Source organism: Brassica napus, chromosome C8, assembly GCF_020379485.1.
Source record: "Brassica napus cultivar Da-Ae chromosome C8, Da-Ae, whole genome shotgun sequence".
In the NCBI taxonomy this organism is placed as follows: domain Eukaryota; kingdom Viridiplantae; phylum Streptophyta; class Magnoliopsida; order Brassicales; family Brassicaceae; genus Brassica; species Brassica napus.
The window spans coordinates 24384517-24411294 of NC_063451.1; the positions used below are offsets into that span (position 1 = coordinate 24384517).

Consider the following 26778-nt stretch of genomic DNA (forward strand, 5'->3'; position numbering starts at 1 on the left):
GGGAACGAGAATCGAGAGAAACAAAAACTCTCGTCGCAAGCACAAGTTTGGGGGGAGGTTGTATGGTGTAAGAATGACGGGCCATAGAGAATACTGTCTTCCACTCTTGCCAAACGGACTGAAACCATCAGTACATAATCCAAGGTAGACATTTCTTCTCTCATACGCAAAGTCGGGATACTTTGATTGGAAATGCTTCCACGCTTTTGCATCTGAAGGATGTCTGATCTCACCATCTGTTGAGTGCTCCGCATGCCATCTCATTGGTTGCGCTGTGCGTTCAGACAGATACAACCTCTGCAACCTTTCCGTCAAAGGTAAATACCACATCCTTTTATATGGCACTGGAACTCTTCCACTCGTATCTTTATAACGAGGCTTTCCACAAAATTTGCATGTAACCCGCTGTTCATCCGCCCTCCAATAAATCATGCAGTTGTCGCTGCATACATCTATTACCTGATACGATAAACCAAGACCAGCTACGAGTTTCTGAACCTCGTAGTATGAACCAGGAGCTACATTATCCTCGGGTAGAATACCTTTTACAAAATCAGCAATCGCATCCACACAGTCTTCAGCCAAATTATAATCTGTTTTAATGCCCATCAATCTTGTAGCAGATGATAAAGCTGAATGACCATCTCTGCAACCTTCGTACAATGGTTGCTTTCCAGCATCCAACATATCATAAAATCTCCTAGCTTCTGCATTGGGTAAATCTTCCCCTCTAAAATGATCATTTACCATCTGCTCAGTACCTACACCATAATCTACATCCGTTCTAATTGGTTCTTCTAATCTAACCGCTGGCTGAGGTTCACTAGTACTACCATGTTCATAATCAGTTTCCCCATGATGATACCAAATTTTGTAACTTCGTGTAAACCCACTCAAATATAGATGAGTCCAAACATCCCACTCTTTAATAACCTTTCTATTTTTACAATTAGAGCAAGGACATCTTAACATACCTGTTTTTGCTTCCGGTTGTCGGTGAACTAACCCCATGAATTCAGTTATACCTCGTTGGTATTCTTCCGTAAGCAATCTCGTGTTCGGATCCAAATGAGGTCGATCGATCCAAGAACGAAAATAATTTGAAGAAGACATATTTTTTATGAATCAAATTCGTGTGTAAATAGAGTAAGAGGGAGGATGAAGATATGAAGTGAATGAAGAGGAAGAGGAGTGCTTGTATTTATAGTTTAAATCCTGCCGACATACCGAGGAAATTCCGACGGAATTCCGACGGACAAAACTAGTTCGTCGGAATTTCCTCGGAATTTTGTAAAATCCCCCAACGGCTCTCCAATGGCTCTCCAACGGCTATAATATTTCCTCGGAATTCATCGGTTTTTTCCGAGGAACACAGTTTTCCTCGGAATTTCCTCGGAATATTCCGACGGACTGTAGTTTCCTCGGAATTCCGTCGGTATATTCCGAGGAAATTCCAAGGAAACCCAATTTTGTGTTTCCTCGGAATTTCCTCGGAAATTCCTCGGTATATTCCGAGGATTTCATTTTCCGTCGGAATGTCCGTCAGAATATCGCTGTTTTCTTGTAGTGAATAAATTATGATGAATATACGATACAAACGCCAATTATAAACACGAAATAATACGATCACCATTAATATTTTAAAATATGTTTTGTAAATATAATAATATGTAATTTATATTATGTTGAAACATCAAAAATACATAACACTTTAAATGAGAAACAAATAAAAAGTGAACATGAAAAAAAATTTACTATCCGCGCGTAGTTTATCTTAAGCAATGCATCATGCATATCGAGCTCGTGGATACTGTATACTCGATAGTTTGTTTCCAGTCTCTCAGATTTGTTAGAAAAAACTTGATTTTCTCCCATATATATAAGGATCTTAGAGCATCCACATTGGTTTAATCTCTCATGCCTAGTTTCTTATATATTTATATTAGTGTTTCAAGACAAATGATTTATTGTTTAATTTTAATCTTTCAAAAAGTAATTGCACTAATAGATCAAAGACTGGTGTGGAGATGATTTCTTCCCATTTGGTCAGAATTTCTTTATGAAGAAACGTTCTTCAGCACTTCTTCCTTCTCTCTCATCCTTTAGTATATTTAATATTTTATCATTATTTTTCTTCAAAAATTGCATCAAGAAACTGTCACTAATGTTGTTCTTAGGATAATTAAAAAAATGAATGAGGTTAATTTTTTTTGTTAAACATTTTTCTAAGTAAAAAATGAATTTTCTTGTAAGTTAATTATCATTTTATACATTTGTACATATATTACCATAAATGATAATTTTTGTGTAATTTTATTGAAATAATAGCGGAGGAGATTGTGCATAATGGATCGCTTGGAAAATAAGTAATGAAACAAAGAAGAAAATCTCGGTGTCATTTTATGATGTCAAAAACTTTGGAGGCCACCTTCATTTGGTGATGACACATAAATCGTCAAAAGGTTTTATCGATCTAAATATGTATTTCATTGACTTGCATATCTTTCATTAACCATGACTCTCATGATGTCATATACTTGCAGACACTACATTTGGAGAATGTTTACATCAATCAATCAAGAAAAACCTATCAATTATTTCTAGAATATATACATTTATTTGGCTTGCATATCTTTCATAAACTACAATTATCTATCAAATATGTGTTATTCGATCCGTGTTGCGAATACGCGGCACAGTTCCAATATAAAAAAGTATAGTAAATAAAGAACATTGTAGTATAGTCCCCACTTGTCCCTCTCCCTCCCCAAACAAACCCCATTAGTCTTTTCAGATTTTTTGTATCCTTCCTCCACACATCTTTCTCTATCTCTTTATATCCTTCTTCTTCTTCTTCTCTTCTTAGCTTGCCTTTTCTTTAATATATTCTTCCAAGATCAAATAGTTCCTCCTTTGATCTCATTGGCATAGCTAAAACTTTCATGTAACCCAAACAAGAATAGAGATATCTGTGAAGAGAAGCCAGAGATCATAATGTCTATAGATTTATCATCAGACCGTCTTTGCTATGTCCACTGCAACTTCTGCACCACGATCTTAGCGGTAATCTCTCACTTCCCCTTTTCTTACATTAGAAATGGAATACTTCTCAAAAGAAAGAGAGACTGGTATTAACTCAGAGCTAGATCTCATTTTTCTAACATAATTCAAATAGTTAAGATATTATCTTCCTATCAATTACTTAATTGGTGATGAGTATTTTATGATGATTTTGCTTCTGATTATTGATGAAGATATATAGGTAAAGTTTCTTGATTTGAGAAAATAAAAGAAACCCTAGATTTTTATGTTACCTTTTTCTTTTGTGGAGACGACTCTCACTAACGGGTGATGAGATATATACCCAAAGAAGCAAAAGAAGTTTGCTAACTGAACCATATATTCTAGTGCTCAAACAAAGTAAACTCAAAGGAACAGCTCAGATCTAGGGCTCTATGTGTAGGTTTATTGTCTACAACAATAGCATCTTTTCTTAAGCAAAAAAAAAAAAATAGCATCTTCTCTCCCTAATTTCACAATTTTGAAGGTTTTTGTCGTTTTCAAAGACAAATTTTCTTTGTTTTTCAGTAATTCATTCCTTCATTTTCTTAAACACTACCAATGTTAATTCCCTAAGTTCCAATCGCCATTAATATTTCCTGTAAAAGGAATTAGGCGTGACTGCCTGCATCCATGTGGTACGGGAACAAAAACTTTCACGAAGTTTTCAAGCTTATAGTCGTTTAATATATACACTGTAGTATGTGACAAAGGTATATATGCATATATATCATATCAGTCATAGATCTTTGATCTACAAAGCGTGGTCCATGTAAAAATGTTTACATCACATCACCAGCTGATAATTCTAGAAAAATATTTTTTTGGTTCCCCAAAATTTCCTTTTTCAACAGTGAAGTGAGACTAATTTTATTATTATATCTATAGAATTTTATTTTTATTTAAATTTAATTATTTTCAGCTGTGTAGACTGGCTTGATATTGTTTACTATTTAACGGGTGGCTGTATAAAATACATACATTTGTGTGTACTGTGTTCACATATTTATATATACATGTATCATACAAATCATTAATCTATGATATAGAAGCTATCAGGAAAAACTGACTAGGACATGTAGTCAGTTACGTAGTTTATACTTTATGGTTAATACTAGTGTAGTAGTGTTATCCCAAAATGCGTTATAACTTGTATACAAGTCTTGCAGTGTGTAGATAAGGTTAAAAGAAAAAATAGTAATCAAGAGAAACTCTTCTAAGTTGATTATTTACAAATGTTATACTGAAGATGTAGCATGAATTATCGACAAAAACGGTCACATTTAAAAAAAAAATGATGAAGGTCGCCTTGCACAAAATAGGGTTGGTATTGTAGTGGAAAGTACAAAGGATTTGTTCTACCCAGTTCGAGCAACAATGTCTTGATCTATAAAAAAGCTGCAAACTGTTAAATCATGGCCGATCTTGACCACTTTGGATTGGATACATACACAAAGATAAAAGAAGATTATAATATAAGATGGTACCATCACATATTGTGTTAAGGACTTTATGGGTTGTGGTTAAGGTCACGTCGTTTTCTAACATGGCTGTCTTCTCCTTACAAGCTTCATCAACCATTCTTCATCTCTTTACTATCTTTTATCATGTTGCCTTGAGGATTGTGTGTCAGACATATATATATAAGTCATATATATAAGAGCATGATTATTGGAGAGTTCTTAAAGTGGGGTTCTTAGCGGAATATAAGACCATGTCTCTTAACTTTTAACTAAAAAAGCTAAGAATCGGTTCTTAAATAAGAGTTTTAAGAGACGGTTATTACCTTTTTTAGTTAAAAGTTAATAGAGGATTCTTATATTCCGCTAAAAACTCCACCCTAAGAACCTCTCAATAATCATGCTCTAAGTCATGAGAACCCACCATACACAAAATGCCCCTCTCATATACATATATAGATATAGATTCATGAACTACTCGTTTACACACTTTTTCCAGTTTTTTTTAATAAAAATGAAAGTAGAAGAAGCATAACAATATTGAATGTTTTGGATCAGAGGAAAAATATTAAACTTGATAATATGCACTTCTACAAATATTTAAATATATTCTATTACATGTAAAAATTAGAGGAATATCTTTGACGTATGAAAAAAGAAATATTTTATTAGCTGTTTTTCCTTCAATATAAACACAAAAATGTTTAAATTAACTTTAAAGGGTACCATGTACACCGTTTTATAATTTAAATACATTATTCCGTGCAAATATTTTAAATCTGAACAATTAGTGAAACTGTATATATATAATGAAATAAACGCTAGCGTTTCGCCTTAAGTTGATCTTTATGAATTTTCTCTGACTAATCCATTTATAAGTCAACAAAAGAACCTATTTATTTGTTTTATTCAGAAAAATATTAGTTGGATTTGTATTTGTCAAATCAATACACTGTTCTATAAGTAACAAAAACGCACAGTTCTACAGAATGGAATAGTTAACATACGTACTATATATCTCAACCTCTCCTGTTAATTATTGCATGCACAATATAGTTAAGTTCTATTACATTAGAGATTGGTCTAACCAGCTAATCGAATAACAGGATAGTGGTAAACAAGACAAATAACTTGTCCGTGTATATATGATTTAAGATGTCTTACCACCTATTTATCCATGATCAGGTAAGTGTACCATACGCAAGTTTGTTCACGCTTGTGACGGTGAGATGTGGCCATTGTACCAATTTGCTCTCTCTCAACATTGGAGTTTCACTTCAGCAAAGCCCACCTACTCCCCCCATTCATCAAGATCTTCAGGTATCATATAATAATCATTATAGGACTTCAACATTTTCTTGTTACCATGTCGAATTCTGACTGATATAGTTTTTGCAATCATGAAGCAGCATAAGCAACAGATAACAACTTCGATAACAAGGAAAGAATATGGATCATCCTCTAGGAGCTCCAACCATTTTTCGGCCACATTGTCAGAAAATGTCGATCGAGAGGCTCCTAGAATGCCTCCTATTCGTCGTTAGTTGCTATTTACTCTCATCTTTGAAACACAAGCATTTGAAGTTTGTGTACATATGCAGTGAGTCCATAATTTTATTTTTATGGCAGCGCCGGAGAAAAGACAACGCCTTCCTTCGGCCTACAACAGGTTCATCAAGTAAGTTTCTTTCTAATTGAAATTTCTCATCTCCTTTGGCTATAATTTTAGTAACTCCCCTAATGTTATAAATAGAGAGGAAATCCAAAGGATCAAGGCTGGCAATCCAGAGATCAGCCACCGGGAGGCGTTTAGCACAGCTGCTAAAAATGTAAGCTTCCTTCTTTATCATTCTTTCGCAAATATTTGAATTAAATAGCCTTCGAGAGGTAGTTCCAAATAAAATTCTGTATAGTAAATAATTAACCGTAGTGAAGATGTAAAACAATTATTTATTTCTAATGAAAAGCTTACTAAAATGTAATACTTCACACTTTTTTAAAAAATATCTTCACATAATTAATTTTAAAAAACTACAATTTTTTCTTTTTTCTAATAAGTACTAATGCCATAAACTTATAAAAATAGAAAATCCTAGGGTTTGATCTATTTCTCTGATGTGAGATAGGATGGTTTAAAAAATATTAATAACAATAAGTGTATACCAACAAGATAGTGGATTGTACTTTGCGCAATTGGTGGAATGTTTATTACAGCATATTTTAAAATTTTAGTTTTGCTTGATTGGGTGTGTGTGTGTGTAGTGGGCACATTTTCCTCACATTCACTTTGGATTAAAGCTGGATGGCAACAAGAAGGGCAAGCAATTAGACCAGTCAGTTGCAGGACAAAAGTCTAATGGATACTACTAAAGCCTTTACATATACATTGATAATGGCTATATATATATATATGTATGTGTATGCTGATGATGGAAGAGAGAAGGCAAGGAAGAAGAAGATCACAATAACCTTTCACACATATATATACGTGTATGTATGTCCCTTTCTTTTTTCTTGCGTGGGCTCCATCTATAACTTCATTTCTAGCTTATTTTCTCCTAATAAGTGAACCCATATATGGTTTTCACATCTGAACCTGGAATCTCCGTTACGAAGATTGTAATATAAATTTCATCTTTCCTTGTTCTGAAAAGGTGTAGCTCTTTGTGAGGTCACGAATTTTGAAAACTGAGTAGTTTATAGTAATCTATATCAATGTTAATTAACTTATAGAATTTGAAAAAAGGAGTTTGGATTTTACATATTTGTTTGTGTATACTGAAATCCTTTATATACTAAAGCACAAATCAGTTGACCAACAAAATTTTGACATGTGGCTTATGTTTAAAAAATAAAAATAAAAAATCTCAATCATTTACAAAATTAATTTAATTGATAAAATAAGTTAAATAACTGTTCCTAATAAAAGAACTCCACGGGACTGTTAAAAAAAAAGAACTCCACTGGGACCACGATCCCTCATTTCATAGCACAATTCAACTGCTTCATATCCTTTATATAATTTTTAAATTAACTGTTTTTTTATCTATCTTCTCTTTTATTCTGATCATCGTTTTATCTCTTCATCATTTTCTATATTTGAATGTAGAAACAAAAATCAATAGAGCTTTAAGACTATTTTTTATTCAAATTCATTTTTTTCTGCTTCTCGAAATAACACTCTCTTATTTCTTTTCTTATATGATTCATTTTGAAGTTTTTTATGGATTTTTCATCGAAGGAGAAAGGAAAAAGGAATTGCGGCTGCACAACGAAATTTAATACTCAAGACCGTAGAAATGCAAGTAAATATTTTACCACTTTCTTTAAGTTAACATGGAAAATTTTAATGTTATTGAATTTTTTGGGTGAATCTTAAATTTATCATGTATATAGTGCAAAAGAAAAACTAGAGTTCATCTCGACATTAACAAACATGAAGATAACATATTAGTGGTCATGTGTGGACGAGATCAAAAATAATATTGTAAACAGACGTAAGCTTATAATAACTTAAGTTATTATAATTTCTAGATACATTATCTACAATTTATGGCTTAATATAAATACAAATTAACACTCTTCTAGATATGTTATCTACCATATGTGGTGTTAGTACATTTTTAACCAGAAAATGTATAGTGTTAATACATATTAAAATTAAGGATTGTAGTACGGGACTAAACACTAGTATTTATATTTACTACAAGCTCATGTACAGTAGTAGTATATACATAGAGTGGGTACGAAAAGATAAATTCCATCTTGGGATATGATATGGTGACTTTTATGGTGCTGAGATAATTCTGAAAATCACTCATTCCAAAGAAACATTCTTTACGAAAAGCAAAGGCTCCTCCCAATGAATAGCTAAATTGGTTATTTTAACAGTTTAAAATGAAAAAAAAAACATTGATGAGAAATCAATGCTCGTGCTCGTGAAAAAAAAGAAAAGAAAAGAAATCAATGCTCGTGTCTGCATCATGTGTAAGTCAACAGAATAATTCATGTTAACGTATCTAATTTAGAAAAGGAATAATGCGTTTGAACTCTTTTAATAGCTAGTGAAATTCCTTAATAACCATTAACAAAAACCTTGTACTCTTTTATATATTTAAAATTTAATGTTTTGTGTAGTTGTATTGTTTGTCAACTTTTGCTAAAAGAATGCGCCACTTTGGAAAAAAATTGACTCATAGCATCGACCAAATTGCAATCACTATAGTTTCCACGTCGACATCAACTTGCTATTCAAATTTCAAGTATACGTATTAATTATAACTTCATTTTCCATAGTCCAAAATGGACCCGAACTGTGCTTGTTGTGGCTATGTTTAATGAAAGCCATCTCTCTCTCTCAACGAAGGTTAGAGATGTAGGGCCACGTTGTCCAGTGACCAGTGTATGCAACAGACCAACAGTGTTCGAGACACTTACGTACACCTTCCATCGACTCGTCCATGCACACTCATTTATGAAAGAAAACTAAAATACATAAAAACTTGCGTATAATAAGATATATAAATGGACAAGAAAATAGTTTTTTTTTTAAAGAATGATCCAAAAGAAAAACAGAATCTGAAACGTCAAATCATGTTAGTTGGGGTCTTTGGATGTCTTTGGCTGTTTGTGCCTCTGACGGGTCTTGTCCACACACTTTAATGTTTTCTTTTCTTCCTTCTTTCTCACTGCATTTTTTTCTCATTATTGTTATGTTTTTCTTTTCAACCTCCATTTTTATTAGGGTTTTTGTTTCCTTAATTTTTACGATTAGTCTTGTATACCGAATCAGTTACTATAATTATCATTTTTTTCTCTTCGATTGCATGTTGTGAGAAAACCCTAACTACACAGGAATACAATGTCAAATCATATGTATGTTTGTTAACAAAACTATAAAGTGACTATTTTTTTTAAAAAAGACACAAACAATTGAAAACTATGTTCAAAAGTAGATAAAAATATTGAAAGTATGGTTTGTTCTATATACGTTATACATACAAGATCATATACACTCTCTTCTCGACTTCCCTGAAGACCGTCTACTTTTGATGTGGATTGGATTATGTGCGAGCGACTAGCTAGTAGGACTGGGCATATAATATCGAGACTTGAGTTAGCAGAGATTGAAAATCCAAATCTGATTTGATAATTAATATACAGTAGCCCAACTTTTATTTTTCTGTTGAATTCAAGAAGTTCTGGTCCAAACCTATAATCTTTTTGGCCATGGACAAGAGCCAGTTACTTTCTTTTTTTTTTGTTGAATTTGAGAAGTTATAGACTTAATCCACTCTCCAAAACTGATGAGACTCGAACCTAGCACGTATTTTCTTTGGAAAGAAGGCTTTAGCAGTAGAGTTAACACCTTCAAATCACTAGTCCAAATTAATATGAACATATTAGCTAGAAATTATATAAACTCTTCCCCTAAAGATATTTTTCTTTAAACCTAAACATTTTGTGTATGTTTTTTGTATATAAATCCAGATGGAAAAATTCGAAAATTTGTCAATATTATACTCCCTCTGTTCCCGAAAGAAAGATTTTCTAGAGTATTCACGCATATTAAGAAAAAAATTAACTTTTTACAATTGAATTTATTATTTATTTTACTATATATTTTCCAATAAATATCAACCAATAGTATTCAACCAATTCAACTATTTTCAATTAATGTTTCTTAAAAGTATATAACTTTCCAACATTAACTAATAAAAGTACCTTAAAATTTTAGAAAATCTATCATTTTGGAATGAAAAATAAATCTAGAAAATCATACTTTCAGGAACAGAGAGAGTATATTTTTGAACATTTAATACAAATTCATATATTTAGTGCTATATTAGAAAATATCACAACTCGGTCCAAATAAATAAAAATCAGAACAGATAATATAATTATAATATCCAATTTTTTTTTTTAAACATATGAACCTAATGTGAAATTAGAGAAGGAGAGAAATGATAGGAGGCATAATGGGAAGCTCAAGACCACGGCTCAGCTGTCGATCCTTATTGAGAAGACAATCAAAAACCGGATCAGCTCAACACACTATTTTGAGAAACCAAAGCTTTTGGGGCTACTTCAAAGGTGGTTCAGAGGCTGCTACGATAGAGTAGAGCTCTTAGTAGCAAATTCATTCTTATGATTCTTTTTGTACATAAATTTTTTGCCTCTTCATAATATAAATTTAACATTTCACTAAAAAAAAAATAGAGAAGAAGCATTTGAAATTTTATTTTTCATAAAATAAATGAAAACTAGGTAATAACCCGCGCAAGCGCGGGATGTGATTATTAGTTTCGTTACTTTTAATAAAAAGACATTCGATCTGTTTAAACTGGATATTAGTTCGGTTTTAAGTTTCTTTTTTGTTTTTAAATCTTTTAAAATATAACTATTATTTTAAATTAATATTCTTTTTTTTGGGAGAAAAAAAATTAATATTCATTTTAGTTTATTCGGTTAAAATGTTTGATTTTTTGGTTTTTTTCAGGTAAAAACCAAAAATTAATATTATTTATTTATTTTCATGTTATGAATTTTATATAGTCGTCATGTCGAAGCAATAGTTTCATATTATAGTTTCTAAACAGATAATAGTTTAAGAAAAAGAAAAGAAAATTATTAAGACAAATCATTTCACTATAATTTGGCCAGTAGCGAAAGAAGCATTAAGAAAAAATATTTCAACTTTAAAAAAAATTAGATACTTCAGTTGCGGTAAATACTTAGCCACAAGGTGCTCACATAAATGTGCACATGTATGTGTATGTAAAAAGAATATAAAAATAGTTGAAAAATATATAATGATATTGTTAATTAATATTAAATGACATTTTTGTTCAAAATAATACATGAAAGATAAAATTAAAGTTAATTTTAGTCATTTTTTTCATATAAAGAAAATAAAATTGTATCTGTCAATAGGTGTGGGCACATATCGAATATCTGGGTATTTGGAAGCATTCGTGTCGATTCGATCTTTAGCCACCTAGATATTCGGTAACTCGGATATCCGAAATGTTTTGGAATTTTAAAGAATATCCGATTTGATCCGTAAATTAAATAAAAAGTTTAAAATAATTAAAAATTTTAAAATAATTGAAAATTTTAATAATAACATTTTATTACAAAAATAAAACATCATTTAACTTTTAAATTCTAGTACCTAATATAATAAATTTAATTCATAAAAATACTGTAAAACTGATATAAAGTATAATATATATAACGTATATATATAATTCTTTACATATATGTATATATATGCATATAACATATCGAATTAGATATATGTTCCTAAAAATATTGGTATTTGTGATTTGCTTTTTTTTTTATATTGTATTTTAGTATTTAATTCGTTTCGTAGAGATACGGATATCCAGATTTTTTGGTTCAAATCAAAACGGATAACTAATCGAATCAAAATTTATGAATATTTTACTCAACTTTATCCGTAAACAATAAAAATAATATATATATATATATATATAGTTTGACTTTTGATTCGTTATCTATTTTTATTCGAACCGAAAAATCCAGAGTTTTATTGGAACCATGTATGTGAGTTTTATATTAAAAAAAACGCAAAGTGCATTGTGTGAACACATTTATGAATATAATCTGAACACGTTAGCATACTTATTTAGGGTGATTGGTTGGGCTGTAAGAAGTGACTTTAGCTTTAATTTTCATCTACAGTCTTAACTACTACCAATCATGTTTTATCTTGGTTTTTAAAGCTACAACTAAAAAATTAAAACAAGAGCAAAAACACACAAAAAATGGTTGTAAAAATCTTATTTTCTAAAGCTCCATCTTTTTAGCTGTAGAAAATCTTAAAGCTACATCCCTTAAAACTAAATCAAAAAATCCGAAAGACAAAATTCTAAAATAAATTTTGTACAGTCACATATCAACCAATCACCCCCTGTTATTGTCATGTGTGTATTATATAATGTGAATGCATTAATTAAATGATTTTATTTTAATATACAAAGATTCCTAAATTACCAAATGTATTCTATTTACCACGTGGCGATACTTTACTGGTTAGACTACTGGACTGATTATTTTAGAGCGGCGTAGAGGAGCGACGCTCGTCTCCGATGGAATCAATCAGAACAAAAATAATCGATATCGATCTGAGAAAGATAAAAGAGAGAAAGTGTGCGAAGAAGAATGGGAGATTCGCGATCGTCTCTGGATAGATTCAAGGGGTTCTGGGAGGAGAGGTTATCGTTCCTGGAGAATTACACGAGGTTCACCAAACGTGACGCGCCTCTTCCTTCTTGGTCTTCCTCCGACGTCGACGAGTTCATAGCTTCCGATCCCGTCAATGGACCCACCGTATTTTTATCCCTCTCTCTCTCTCTCTCTGGTTGTGATATCCATGGATTATTTGATTGATTTTGTTTGTTATCTCCTCGGGTTAGTATTTGATTCACTGATTGAGCTTGTGATTTTGACTGATTGTTCGTGGCTCTTTGATCTATGTGATTTTTTTTTGAAGTTGAGAGCTCTGTTATTGAATAGATTCAGTGAATCCTCAGTGAGTTTACACTATTCTTAGCAAAGATTTTGGATGTGAATATATTAGGAAGGAATAGATTATCGTTTAATGGAGTGAAAAGATATTGAATGTTAGAAGAAACTTGATGAAAGAGAAGGCTGGGGGAGTTATTAATATATAGTCACTAGAGCAGAATGTGATCAACACTGAGGGGATTTTTATTAAGGGTTGGGAGAGTGTGGTGGATTTTTTTTATGATCCAAGCCTTGTTCCATGTTTAACATCTTCCTCAGATTTATTATCCCCATACATGCACGTTTTTTTTTTTGGCATTTCTTACTCAAGAATCAAGATGTAGGCGTTTTGGTTCTCAGAGAGGTGGACTTACGTTGTGTTCATCCTATTGAAGCTGAAAACTGCTAGGGAAGCTGCGGCTTTTGGTGCTACTGGAGCTGCACTTGGAGCTGTATCTACTGCTGCTTTTGCCTGGAAATACTCGAAGAGTCCACATGGTAAAGATGTTTTCTCTCTCTATGAATAAACCTTTTAATCTTTACACAAAATGAACACCTTCTGGTGTAAGTTAAATACTGCAAATACTGAACTGTATGTGTATATCTCTCGTGATAAGTCTGACACCTCTGTAACTGCTGCTTGGTGCGACAGGTGCTGCACTGTCATTCTTAGGAGGAGGTCTTTTTGGTTGGACCTTTGGGCAAGAAGTCGCGAACCACACGATGCAACTGTATAAGCTGGACACGATGGCTGCTCAAGTTAAGTTCATGGAATGGTGGGAACGCAAGTCTCAAGGAAGGTCCTGAACCCAAAAACAGAGAGACGCGTGCTACTTTCTCTGCCAAGATTGTCTTGCAAACAACGTGAGATGGTGGTAGCAGTTAAATCCATTTTCAGACTCTCTTTCGAACCTTTCTTATGATCTCAGTCTCCAAAACGTGTTTGTTTTCCTTGTCTCAATAATTCAACAATGCCCCATGGAGAATGTTGAGTAGATGAACTGAAACAGTCTGATTTGGATTTATAATAAGAAGCTCATAATGGCCTTTGGTACTTGAAGAAACAACATTCTCTTGCCTTTATTATATGACTAGTATATACCCCGTGCGTACGCACGGTAATAATTTTGTTATATCCTGTTATAAATCAAAATCGGCCATGGACCAGCCCGTACTGCAGGTCCAATCCGAAACATGATAAAGACAACCAGAGACTATGTGTTTATCTAGTATATATTCTATGCAGGCCCAATCCGAAACATGATAAAGACAACCAGAGACTATGTGTTTATCTAGTATATATTCTATGTATATCTGTAACATAGTGTTTATCCTTATCCTTATCTTGTTAGGATAAACATGACCTTATGACGGTCTAATACCTTGTATATATATGGATCTTCTGGTCGACAGTAATGATAACAGAAGTATTTCCCCAACACTTTATTTACAACACGTTATCAGCACGACGTTGCTCTCATAAACCCTAACCATAAAATCCAGAAATAAATCCGAGCAGTAAAAACCCTAATTCCCGACGAACTTCAAACAGCTCTATCCCTCAACTCCTGTGGATCCAGACGACGAGCCAGATATCAAATTAAAGCTCTTGACGAGACGAAGCCAACGCCGCTAACCCCGCATCAATCGGAGTTCGGACGCGCCCTCACGCTAAGCTACAATACAGGCGGAAAATTTGTTCCAGAAACCAAAATCTCTCTCAACCATATACCAGTCTCCTATTCCAACAAGCAGCAACTAAAAACAATAATTCCGAGCAATCCATCATCTAACCAGGAAGATCTCTAATTGATAAACCGATCAACCCATCAAAAGTTTTCAGGGATATAGATCATTCATAGTTTTCAAGAAATCTGATCTGAACTGAAAAAAAAAATCATTATACTAAATGATCCGATCCAATGGGATGAAGAAAATATGGAACATTTTCCTGATCATCTAAGATAGAATCCCTAAAGGCCTTGAAACCTTGTGTTTGAAATAAGAGGACCTTAAATCTGAAAATACATTGATCCACACCTTAAACCGTATGGTTTTAAGAAAATGCATCATTTAGAAATTTTTTTTCTTTTGGTCCGTGTGTGGCATTGATATGAAGCATGAAAATTTCAAAAATATTACTTGATTAAGACCTGTTTTGAATAATGATTTCAGATGTCGAGTTTCATACCCTCAGATTACAAAGCCCTTGATCTCTCTGGAGATAATTATCTTGATTGGGCTATAAACACTTCAGCCGTCTTGAAGTCTAGAGGACTTGGGAAGTGCATCAAGTATGGCAATGACACCCTTGCGTGTGAAAGACACAGAGCCATAATGATTATGCGACACCATCTCTGTGAGGACCTAAGAGACGAGTTTGGATATGTTAATGATCCTCATAATCTCTGGTCATTTTTGAATTCTAGATTCTGTGAGTCATTGTTGCACGAATCCAAGAAAAAATGGGAAGCTCTAAGGTTCCAGGATTATGAATACGTGGACAATTATCACTCTGATCTTATGAGAATCACCTATAGTCTTAGACTATGTGGTGAATTGGTAACAAACGAGGACTTGTTAAACAAAACTCGTGACACATTCCATTCAGAGGAAGTGTTGTTATCACATCAGGCCAAAGGTTTCACCACCTATTATGACATGTTCTCATATTTATTAGACATTGAGCAAAAGAAGCAGAAAAGGATGGATAACATCATACGGTTTAATGACATCATGGAGATATATTATGAAGTACTAGACAATGAGATGAAAATCCCTGAAACTAATAAAACCACATTTGATAAGAAGAGATCTGAGAAGGATTCCGCGTGGACACTCATGGACCATGAGGTCGGATTATACATTGAATATTTTTTCCGACATTCTGATTTTATGTTTTCATATCTGATTTGATTTATTTTTTATTCATTTATGTTATTGAAATAATAAAAACGATTTTGTTTTTATATATTATCTTGTTTGGTCTTGCTTGATGATTCTTGATTAAATAACAAATAAAACCTTAATAAAAGGATAATCAGTACACTGATAGTTGATTTCATACATGGTTTAACTTTACCTTGATTGTATAGGTTTAACTTTACCTTCCTGCAATCACATAAAATCAATTGTTGGGTGTAGACTAATGAGTCAGTTCACTGATAGATTGATTTCTCGCATAGATTTAACTTCATTTTGATTGTATAGGTTCAACTTTACCTTCCTACAATCACTTGAAATCAATTAATTGGTACTGACAATGGCAAAAGACACGACATTATTCAGACCCATTGAGTTATAAAGAAAAAAAATTTCAATGTTTTCTACATTGAACCAGTGAGCAAAGAAAATACGATTCCTTTCAGATTTTTGAAAAATCGCCTAAAAGCATTATGAATGCCTATACCCATATTTTCTACTGATTTATTCTATGCTAAGGATAAGTATGAAAGAGGCATAAAGCCATGGTAACCAGTATGGTTCACCACGAAATAAACACTTATGGCATGATCAGATTAGCCATCTTGATCCAAAACATGATGAAAAATTAATTAAGGCACAAAAGTGATCCCATAAAATCTCACAATGTGTTATAAGTACACAAAAGAGAAAATCACTAAAATAATTAAGGCTCCACTGTCCTAAGCACTACGAAATTATGAGTATGTTCATGAGGGGGAGAGAGGACTAAAACCCACAGTCCATGATCATATCATAAATTCGGATTCCATGGTTTACAACCATAATATACACGGCTGGAAAGCTTTAAAGCTCTCACTAATGGTACATCACCCACGTCCAGCCTAAAGCTTAAGGACATTATGTATATAAATATTGATTTACATCAGGCCATACATGTAAGCATAGACATTCCCACCTCTGAATGATTAAGGGTCATAAACCAGACATATACACAAACCATCTTAAGAAAATACGAATATTCCACCACATATATGTGTGCCATTTAAGATGGAACCTCAGATGAGGATTGGGAATATATATTAGATAAATAAGACTTCCTCCACGAAACTATAATGTATCTTGTGCCAAACATGGATGATTTAATAAAGTGGCCAAGAACACAGATTACAAAAGATAGTAATCTGATTATCCAACTTTGAAAGGAGAAAGTTATCAGGCTGATAAAGAGTAAAGAGTAAAAGAGAAATATAATGGTATCAACCATAGTTGTCTTGGCAAGATCCTCAGACCAAAGATTATGATCTAGACGTTCTAAAAGAATATGATCAAAAGATATAAAAGCTAGCAGAAATATATGCCAGACACACTGACCCGAAAAGAAAAAAATGACTATGTCATACCAGCTTAAGCACCACGAATTTGATGTCTAAGAAACACAATCAAGTTGCTACAATGTCTATTAGAGATAGAAAAATAAGTTCCAAATAATAAGGAACCTCGGAAAGTAATGAAAGGTGCTCAGAATCGTACAAATCCGAGTTCATAAGAGAAACCAGTTCAGACAGAGAAATAAGGTTGCGCAACCACACATCTAAGATACCAGACCATGTAGTTTGGGACGCCAAACTGCAATGTATAAAGGTCTTGGATAATAAGATCTCAAAATCTAATTAGATCATGTCTGGAACAGTATGAAACTAAAGATAAAGAGTGTTAACACCAAAGATGTATTTACATACATAAGAGCTCATAAAAGATTGTAGTATTTGGGATTTGAAGGATATAACCTGAGGATCATGAACCCACATAGAGTACTCATAAAACCTATATAGGGACGTGGGGTTTTCAAAGAATTCAAAGTAATTATAAGACAGATGGGCGTAGTAACCATGTACATACAGAAAAACCATCTAAGAAAGAAACCAGTGAATGAATCTTGTGAGATAAGAAATTTCGTGAGATTAAAGGACATGACCACATGGTATAGTGTGTTCATGTTCCTTCTAAATAACGTTCAAGTATAGCTTGATTACACAAGGATACTCACAAGGACCAAGAAACAATTTATAAAGAGATATGCTCCTATATGGTGGATGCTACTACAGAAAATCAAGTTTAATTTTGTCTGGATATTTACTAAAGAAATAATGGTGTAGTAAGCAGCAAATGGATCACTGGATAAAGGTATCAACGTACCATTGAAATATGAGAAAGAAATTCTCATAGAACAAGCTTTGTTCCTAAGTTGTTTATGGATTGTAATATACAGCAGCTGTAAGTAATATAAAAGACTAAGTATTTACTTAGTACAGTCAGTCCATACAGAAAATATTATAATTCCTTGTGATCATAATAAAGACCAACTGAGAGAAAAAGGTTTAATGGTTCAAAGGTTCAATGATACAAGTTATCGATTGATTAAACAGGCTATGTTTTACATATGGAAAGTCTGTAGAAAAATCATAGCCGTGTGTGTGTGTGTCAGCACGCCTAAGTGAGAACCATAAACCAGGATAGTGACAGAAGGATGTCTGGTCGTGGCTTAATGATTATAAGCATTGCTAAAGCAAGAAAAGATCGATAACCATGTACAAAGGACATGAGTGTATGACTGCGAATTCATTGTGTGATGAGTTTCATTGCAGCAAATAGTTATTGATGGTATGACCTTAGACACTCATGATTATGAACGAATATAGACAAGGTCTATAGCTCAACATGGATCGAAAAAAGAAAATAAAGAATGATTGGTTACAATGGATAAAGCCATTGGCACATACGAAGAGATATAAGTCCGAATGAATGAAAGATGTGAAGTAAAGTTGTTCGTATGTGTTATGGGTCTATGACTCAATATATATTGAATGTCCACGTTTTGGGAAAGCCATATAACCAAAGAGAATCCGTGGGACATGAAAAAAGACCTGCAAGTAAAGTTTTATTGCAGATTATAAAGTCCATCCGAGCACCGTTTGAAGCACCATCAGTTCATCCAAGACTTACAAGTTCATTCAAGGAGAATCCAGCTGATCATCTTCACCAAGTCATAGGCAACTTCAACGTTCAAGAAGACTCGGATACCAGATGGGAATGCGTCTACTACAGTGATGCATTCATCTGGGGGAGTTCATGTGTTGTACTCTTTTTCCTGTCCTTGGTTTCCCATTTTGCCACATTGGTTTTGGGGTTTTTCAGGAGAGGTTTTAATGAGGCAACATTAAGCATGCAACGAACATGTACCGGATGTGTCGATCAAGGGGGAGTGTTATAAACCAAATGATGATCGACCATGCACCAGCCCGTACTGCAGGCCCAATCCGGAACATGATAAAGACAACCAGAGACTATGTGTTTATCTAGTATATATTCCATGTATATCTGTAACATAGTGTTTATCCTTATCCTTATCTTGTTAGGATAAACATGACCTTATGATGGTCTAATACCTTGTATATATATGGACCTTCTGGTCAACAGTAATGATACAGTCAAAGTACTCGTATTTCAACGGTGTCATCAATCTGTATCATGCTATATTTTACGCTTTTACCTTTTATCAAAAAAATCTTCCTATAATTTGACCATGTCTATTTATTTTTTTCTGTAACTTGACCATGTCTATCTTCCTCCTCTCTTTCTGGCATGTCTTACCCGCAAGTCTCTTTACTCAGATAAATATCCAGCAATCCATATCATTCAGAGCCACCATATCCACTCTTTCTCAAATCTTCTTGGCCTTAAACTCGTTCCACCGAAGCAATATGGTTCTCCGCCCAAGATGGTGAAACTGTAAGATAAAGTCACTGAGATATGTGGTTGCTGAGAGATCCATTTACTCAGAAATCGAATTAGGAAGATGGAGCATATTTTTGTTATTGATTGATTTGGAGTTTTTCTGTGTTTATGAATCGAATATGAGAGACTCAGGAGTATAAAAAGAAGAAGATCGTGGACAATAGTGTACGTAGATCATGGGCCTTTTCTAAAATTTTTGATACGGTTTATGTTTTTTTCTAAGCTATATTTGGTTCAGTTTATTTATTATAATTTTGTTTTGTACACATGGCAGAATTTGATTCACCAAGCGACTTGCGCTTTAGTATATAAAGGATAACACATTTACATAGCCATTGAAGTAATAATACACCGTACAACCAGCATTATTTGCAAAAATTAAAGAAGCTCAGAGTGTCTGCAAGCGCAACTATGAATGAGTAAACATCCTCCTTTGTGTTGCAAATGAAGAGGCTGGCGCGGGCACTTGCATTCACTCCAAGATACCGGTGGAGTGGCTGTGCGCAGTGGTGCCCTGACCTTATCGCAACTCCATGCTACAACATACATTATTTTCTTTCATTATCATGGATACTCTAATGATATAATATATTTAAATATTATCAGCCAATTTCAATTAACTATACGAACTATAAACAATATTTCTCATTTTTAATTTTTAGTTTAACAATACTTACAGTAAAGTTAATGAAAATCTAACAAGTCATAACTGCTTTGATCAAATATATACTATCTAATCTGCTGATTTCATAAATGTCTGCCAACTACCAAATCCTAGAGAATAATATCCCATTAAAAAGATGTTGTTTAGCGTTTAGATTAGATTCATGTAATTGATACATTAATATAACTTGCATGTGAAATATATAGAGCAACATTCTTTACAATATATATATAGTTTTGACTAATCCCTTTTCATTATCTATAATTATTTTAGGAATATCAAATTTTAGAAACGAAAAATATGAACAAGAATACTGATAAAATGATATTGAAAACTAATGTGTTCATAATAAAATTAATACAATTTCTAGTTACATTTAAAAGTTAAAATTTACACTTTCTTAAATAAATAGTTTAATTTTGTCGATAATTTGTAAACTATCTTTAACAATCATTAAATATGTTATATATTGCATATAGTATTTCGACTAGCTAATTGAACTTGTATTAATGTAATCTATAAAAGATATCAAATGCTGTTGTGAATTTGCTAGAATAATGAATGAATTTGATGAAGAAGTCTGCAATACTTGAGCAAGAGTTGAAATGGCATTAAAATGACTCTTTAAAAATGGATAAACTATCAACCACTATGATGAATTGTTAACCACTAAACCACCATGGTTTGTTTTCTAACCATACATTCTTTCTTAATATGCCTCACAATGTAATACATAATAATAGCTAGTAATGATTTGGTTAGAAATCAATACTAGCTATTAGTAAAATGACACAATTTTAGATCCATGCTCTTTTCCCAACAATTTGTAGCTAATAAAATGAACAATTATAAAAAAATACTACTTTTTAAATATCATTAAACAGTGGATGTTTAAAAAAATATAACAAAAGAATCTTATATATTAAAACAGAAGTCACAACCTTGATTCATGTGTGATTTTTTTTAAAATATACCTAATAGACTTTTTGTGACAAAAAAAAGACCTAATAGACTTATTCCTAGAAATTCATGTTACCTTCGATCTCTAATCTTATCTTTTAAATTTTGAGCATACCAGAAATTTTTATTGGGCTATCAATAATTAAATTTAAACAATAGATGATTCATTGGATTTATAGATAGTATAAATTAAATAGATATAATTTAATGTTGTAATACTATACCTCCATATGTTAAATATTTAAGTATTTGTCGATGTTAACTTTTAAAATTATAAAGATTTTTTTTTAAATAACAAAAATCATATTATCTAACAATGATTAATATTTACTACATTAAACCAATGAACACAAATTTTAAACAATATAGTTTATTTTATAATTTAAATAAACACTAAATGTTTAATTATTTACTCGATAATATAAATCTATGAAGCGAAAAGTTTAATTTTTCAAAAACTTTCTAAATTTTTGAAATCTTACAATATCTTTGAATATGACAATAAAATAATATTTTACTAATTTTTATATATACAGTTACGATTTTAATAATGAAATAATAATCTGAAAATATATATATATAGAAGAAGATACAAATACATGTGAAATTTTGAAACAATCTATCCAATGAAAAAATATAGGGTAAACTTATTATGTTTTAAAAATTGATAGACACATATATATTATAATATATACTCCCTCTGTTTCATTATAAGTGTCGTTTTAGGTTTCGGCACATAGATTAAGAAAATAATTAATTTTGTACATTTCCTATAAAAAACACTATTACCTATACACCTAACCATATTTCAACCAATAGAAAAATAAATTTTTCATAAATTTTGCATTAAAAATCGAAAACGACACTTATTTTGTAACAAAAAAAATTATCTAAAACGACACTTATTATGAAACGGAGGGAGTAACAATTTAGAATTGAAAACAAAATATTTTTTAAAAAATAAATGAAAACAAAAATCCGCGCAGTTGCGCGGGTCGAGATCTAGTTTAATACTAATTGGAAAAAACATAATTGGTTTACAAAAAAATTAAGATAGCATTAACACTGTTGTATATGGGTTCGACAAGTCAAGGAATCATATTTGAACTCCAGTAACCAAATCTATTTTAGTTTGATTTTGTTCCGTTCGGTTTACCAGATTAATCTGAAACCTAAATATCCCAAACTTTAAAATAATAGGGTTCCTTTTCAATAGATCTCCTGGCCCATTATTTTTGTTTGAGTTATGAAGGCCCAACTAAAACTCAGTAATGAAAAATATTTAATTGAACTTGCATTTTGTTAGTCATCGAAGGAAACTTAGAGCATCATTAACCAGAACGCTTAAGGGGTTGCATAATGTTTTTAGTAATTAAAAAAAAAGGAAATGATGTAATTAAAGAAGACTCGGCGCTTAATTTAGCCTCACAAGATACAGGTCTTGTGGGACACGTGTTGGGCGCTCATCTCTCCGCTTCTCTTTCTCTCTCTCACGAAACGCAAGCGGCTGTTCGGTTTCATTTTCGACGACTCCACCTTTATCTCCGCTTCTCTCTCGCGAAAGCGACGTCTCTGTGATCTCTCCTCCTCGTCTCTCCTTCAAGATTATCTCTCGTCGACCGAATAAGTCGAAGATGAGGCCTCCTCGTGTCGCTCGCTCTCCTAGCAATCTCTCGGCGACTCTCTGTGTCGATCTGCTCGACGCCTCCGTGATCTCTCCTCCTCATCCCTCCTCGAAGATTATATCTCCTCTACCGAATCAGTCGAAGATGAGGCCTCCTCGTGTCTCTCGCTCTCCTAGCAATCTCTCGGCGACTCTCTGGGTCGATCTCCTCGACACCTCCGTGATCTCTTCTCCTAATCTCTTGTTGAAGATAATCTCTCCTCGATGGCTCACCTCGATGAAGAAAGACTTCGCCTCTGTCTCCAAAATTCAAAAGGAAATGTAAAGCTAAGAATTTTTCTTTGCATGTATGAATCCTTCTCTGTTATTTTGATTAGTTGTGTTTGTTTCTGCATCATGATTTGTCTCTGTCTTTGTTGCTTCAGATGGAGTGATGAAGAGACGAACGTTCGTTAAACAAGAGGAGTACAATGTATTGATTATGAATCTAGTCCGCAATACAGGTAAAATTGCAAGACAATGTGATCTGTTACTTAGGTTCAGATAGTATAATTTAGCTTGAATTGATATGTTGTGGATTCAGGTAGAATGAAATGAACTCTGATCTTAAATGATATAATTTAGCTTCTGCTCTGAATCGAGTGTCATGAATGGTTCTGGCCTGAATTGTTTAAGAGTTCAATTATATGATTTAGCTTCTTGTCTGAATTGAATCGTGTGTCATGTATTTGATTCCTTGCTCTGTTACTCATTTTTGTTTTGCTTCTGTGTGTTTGTATGTTGAGCTGCACGGATCAAGGTAGATGAGGAGGGATCGCCAAAGCAGAGGAGTGCATTTCCTTCAAAAATACAAGTAAATGTCTTCATCCTTTAGGTTTGTCTTCATTGAAAGCTTTATGGTTGAGAACAATAGTTAATGTTTAGGTCTGTTGGCATAAATGTTGGTAATAAATAGAAGTGATGGTCTCTTTGATCTTTTGAAATGAAAAAAGGATATTGTGTGGTTGAGTTAGGTACTGAAATGAATTGCTTTGCATGTGAAAAAGAATTGAATTGTTGTTAATAAATTACTTGCTTTGTAATTGATTATGGTTGTGAAAGGGTAATTAATAGAAGTTAGATATGTGTCAACTCTGAATTTGTTTTGAGTGTTCAATGCGAGTCTGTTGTTTCTCTCTTCCCTCTTAAAACACTTTTTTCCTCTTCCAACTTCAACAGATTCCTATCTGTTGTTTCTCTCTTCCATCTTTGAAACGCTTACCTTCTCTTCCAACTCCTCTTTGACTTATGCAATAGATTTTAATCCATTTAGCGAGTCTGCAAACTTTGTTGATTTACTTAACAGTCAACAAAGTGTTTCACTTTCTTCATCGCAAGTCCTCTTCTTAGGCAGTCAAGGCAACGAAGATTTTAACTTTGCTGAAGACACTGGAGCCTTAATATCGATGCTTCTTTCTATATAAACTTCTCCCTCGACTTGTATGCAAAAACAACACCAAGACTCATCTTCTCTCTCGCTTTCTAACACCACCAAACTGTAAAAACAACACCAAGACTCTCATCTTCTCTCTCGCTTTCTAACACCACCAATCTTTTGTCAAACTCATCTTCCTCTCTTTAATCATATCAACAACCACGGACATTTTAATTTCACCATTTTAAACTCATCTTCGCAAGTGCGTTTTCTCTCCATCTCACCATTTTAATCTCTTGTTCTATCCTTCTCACAATTTCTATATGGCTTCTTCTTCTCAAGACCTTTTAGATGAATCATTTGATAATGCATTTGATGAAGGCTTGGTCTCTCAGCACTCCAAAAGTGTACAGTAGCTATCCGTGTTTTGGTATATGGTACTGCGGCTGATACAGTCGACGAATACCTCCGTCTCGGTGAAACAACAACTCGGTCATGTGTTGAGAATTTTGTGGAGGGAATAATTTATTTGTTCGGCGATGAGTGCCTACGTAGACCAACACCAGCTGATCTTCAACGTCTACTTGATGTTGGAGAGTATGGATACTCCCGGGATGATAGGAAGCATCGATTGTATGCATTGGGAGTGAAATAATTGTTCCCACCGCTTGGAAAGGGCAATATTCTCGTGGTTCGGGCAAACCAACAATCGTTTTAGAGGCGGTTGTTTCATATGATCTCTGGATATGACATGTGTTTTTCGGACTTCCAGGTACCTTAAATGATATCAATGTTCTTGATCGCTCACCTGTTTTTGACGACATAATAAATGGTCAAACTCCGCAAGTGACTTACTCTGTCAATGAAAGAGAGTATCACTTGGCTTACTATCTCACCGATGGTATTTATCCGAAATGGGCAACTTTTATCCAATCTATTTCACTACTACAAGGGCCGAAAGCAGTGTTATTTGCTCAACGCCAAGAAGCTATCCGAAAAGATGTCGAGCTTGCTTTTGGAGTCTTGCAAGCTCGCTTTGCCATCGTTAAAAATCCAGTACTTTTTTGGGATAAAGTCAAAATTGGTAAGATTATGAGAGCATGTATCATACTCCATAATATGATAGTAGAAGACGAACGAGATTGATACACTCAATTTGATGTTTCTGAATTCCAACAAGGAGAGGACAACGGAAGTTCACATGTCGATCTCACGTATTCTACAGATATCCCTACAAATATCGCCAATATGATGAGTGTTCGAACTAGAATTCGTGATCGACAAATGCATGAACAACTGAAAGGTGATTTGGTTGAACATGTATGGTGTAAATTTGGACGTGATGAAGACAACCAATGAGCTCGCATGTTTTTTTCAAATTAGTCTCGTTTATTGTACTAATCTTTATTTTTATGTTTTTTTTTTAAATCTATGTTTAAAATGTTATCTTTTAATATGTTTTATTTAATAAAATTTTTTTATCTAAAATAAAACAATGTTTAATATTTTATTTTTTAAGCACCCCAAAATAAGCATCTTGCATTGGAGGATCAAAATTTATAAGTTTCTTAATAAAATGCTTAACAGATATTTAATACTAAAAAATGATTAAGCACCCCTAATGGAGTGCTAGGGATAATGGTACTCTTACTGATATAAGTTTTTCATTTTTTTGCATATCAATGACAGTGGTCATATGTATATTGAACATGTGATTTAATTTTTAGCAAAATTTCCTTTTTCATTTAAGTAATTTTGGAATAAATTGTTTTTCCGAAACATAAAATCTGAAAATTTCTGATGTAATCAATCAAATCACTGGAATAAAAAAGAACTTCGAATCTACGGTACTAAACACGCTATGACCAGGATTATCGCTAGAGATGTTAAGATGGTAAAACCCAACCCATTTAAACTCACCCCATTTAAGACCCACTCCAATTAGAACCCATATCCATTTAGATCCATTTAAAAATAAATTTATTAGGGGTACCCATTTAGAACCCGCGAAATTTACATGTACCCATTTAAATTCATTTAGACTCATTTAAACTATTGTTGATTTAATTAGAATTTTTCTAACTTTATGCTCTCTTAGCAGAAATTATATGAAACAAATGAAAAAATTAACTAATTTTTATTATATAAACGTAAATCAAATTATCCTAGTAAAATCAACTTTTCCCGCCAATCGTAAAACCGAGTTTCCTCCAAAACTGTAAAATCAAAATTTTCCGCAAAACCGAAAATCAAGTTTTTCGCCAAAAATGCAAAACCGAGTTTTTCCGCCAAAAACGCAAAATCGAGTTTTCCCGCAAAAATCAAAAATCAGTTTTTTCCGCCA

General features: G+C 33.0%; 2 protein-coding genes across 3 annotated transcripts; both read left to right on the forward strand.

Moving 5' to 3' along the window:
* The first annotated feature begins 2740 nt into the window (after positions 1-2740).
* On the forward strand, positions 2741-7167 carry LOC106383131 (putative axial regulator YABBY 2). Of its 2 annotated transcripts, none has more exons than XM_013823266.3 (6): positions 2741-3063; positions 5706-5840; positions 5930-6059; positions 6150-6198; positions 6274-6349; positions 6783-7167. In XM_013823266.3, exons 1-6 carry the CDS (start codon positions 2995-2997, stop codon positions 6888-6890), a joined length of 567 nt encoding a protein of 188 aa, XP_013678720.1. In that variant the 5' UTR covers positions 2741-2994; the 3' UTR covers positions 6891-7167. The 2 variants fall into 2 exon arrangements, with proteins under 2 accessions (XP_013678720.1, XP_013678719.1); XM_013823265.3 differs by having other exon boundaries at positions 2742-3063; positions 5927-6059.
* A 5450-nt stretch (positions 7168-12617) lies between these two features.
* LOC106383115 (succinate dehydrogenase subunit 6, mitochondrial-like) lies at positions 12618-14106 on the forward strand. The gene is made up of 3 exons (XM_013823237.3): positions 12618-12875; positions 13448-13550; positions 13705-14106. Exons 1-3 carry the CDS (start codon positions 12708-12710, stop codon positions 13857-13859), a joined length of 426 nt encoding a protein of 141 aa, XP_013678691.1. The 5' UTR covers positions 12618-12707; the 3' UTR covers positions 13860-14106.
* Positions 14107-26778: the final 12672 nt, after the last annotated feature.

Bases quoted from the DNA above. Each gene is read 5' to 3' on its own strand.
- LOC106383131 (XM_013823265.3), top strand. From the start codon at position 2,995: ATGTCTATAGATTTATCATCAGACCGTCTTTGCTATGTCCACTGCAAC. The intron at 5,841-5,926 runs GTATCATATAAT...GCAATCATGAAG, and splicing joins CCATTCATCAAGATCTTCAG to CAGCATAAGCAACAGATAAC. The intron at 6,199-6,273 runs GTAAGTTTCTTT...TGTTATAAATAG, and splicing joins GCCTACAACAGGTTCATCAA to AGAGGAAATCCAAAGGATCA.
- LOC106383115 (XM_013823237.3), top strand. From the start codon at position 12,708: ATGGGAGATTCGCGATCGTCTCTGGATAGATTCAAGGGGTTCTGGGAG. The intron at 12,876-13,447 runs GTATTTTTATCC...ATCCTATTGAAG, and splicing joins ATCCCGTCAATGGACCCACC to CTGAAAACTGCTAGGGAAGC. The intron at 13,551-13,704 runs GTAAAGATGTTT...TTGGTGCGACAG, and splicing joins ATACTCGAAGAGTCCACATG to GTGCTGCACTGTCATTCTTA.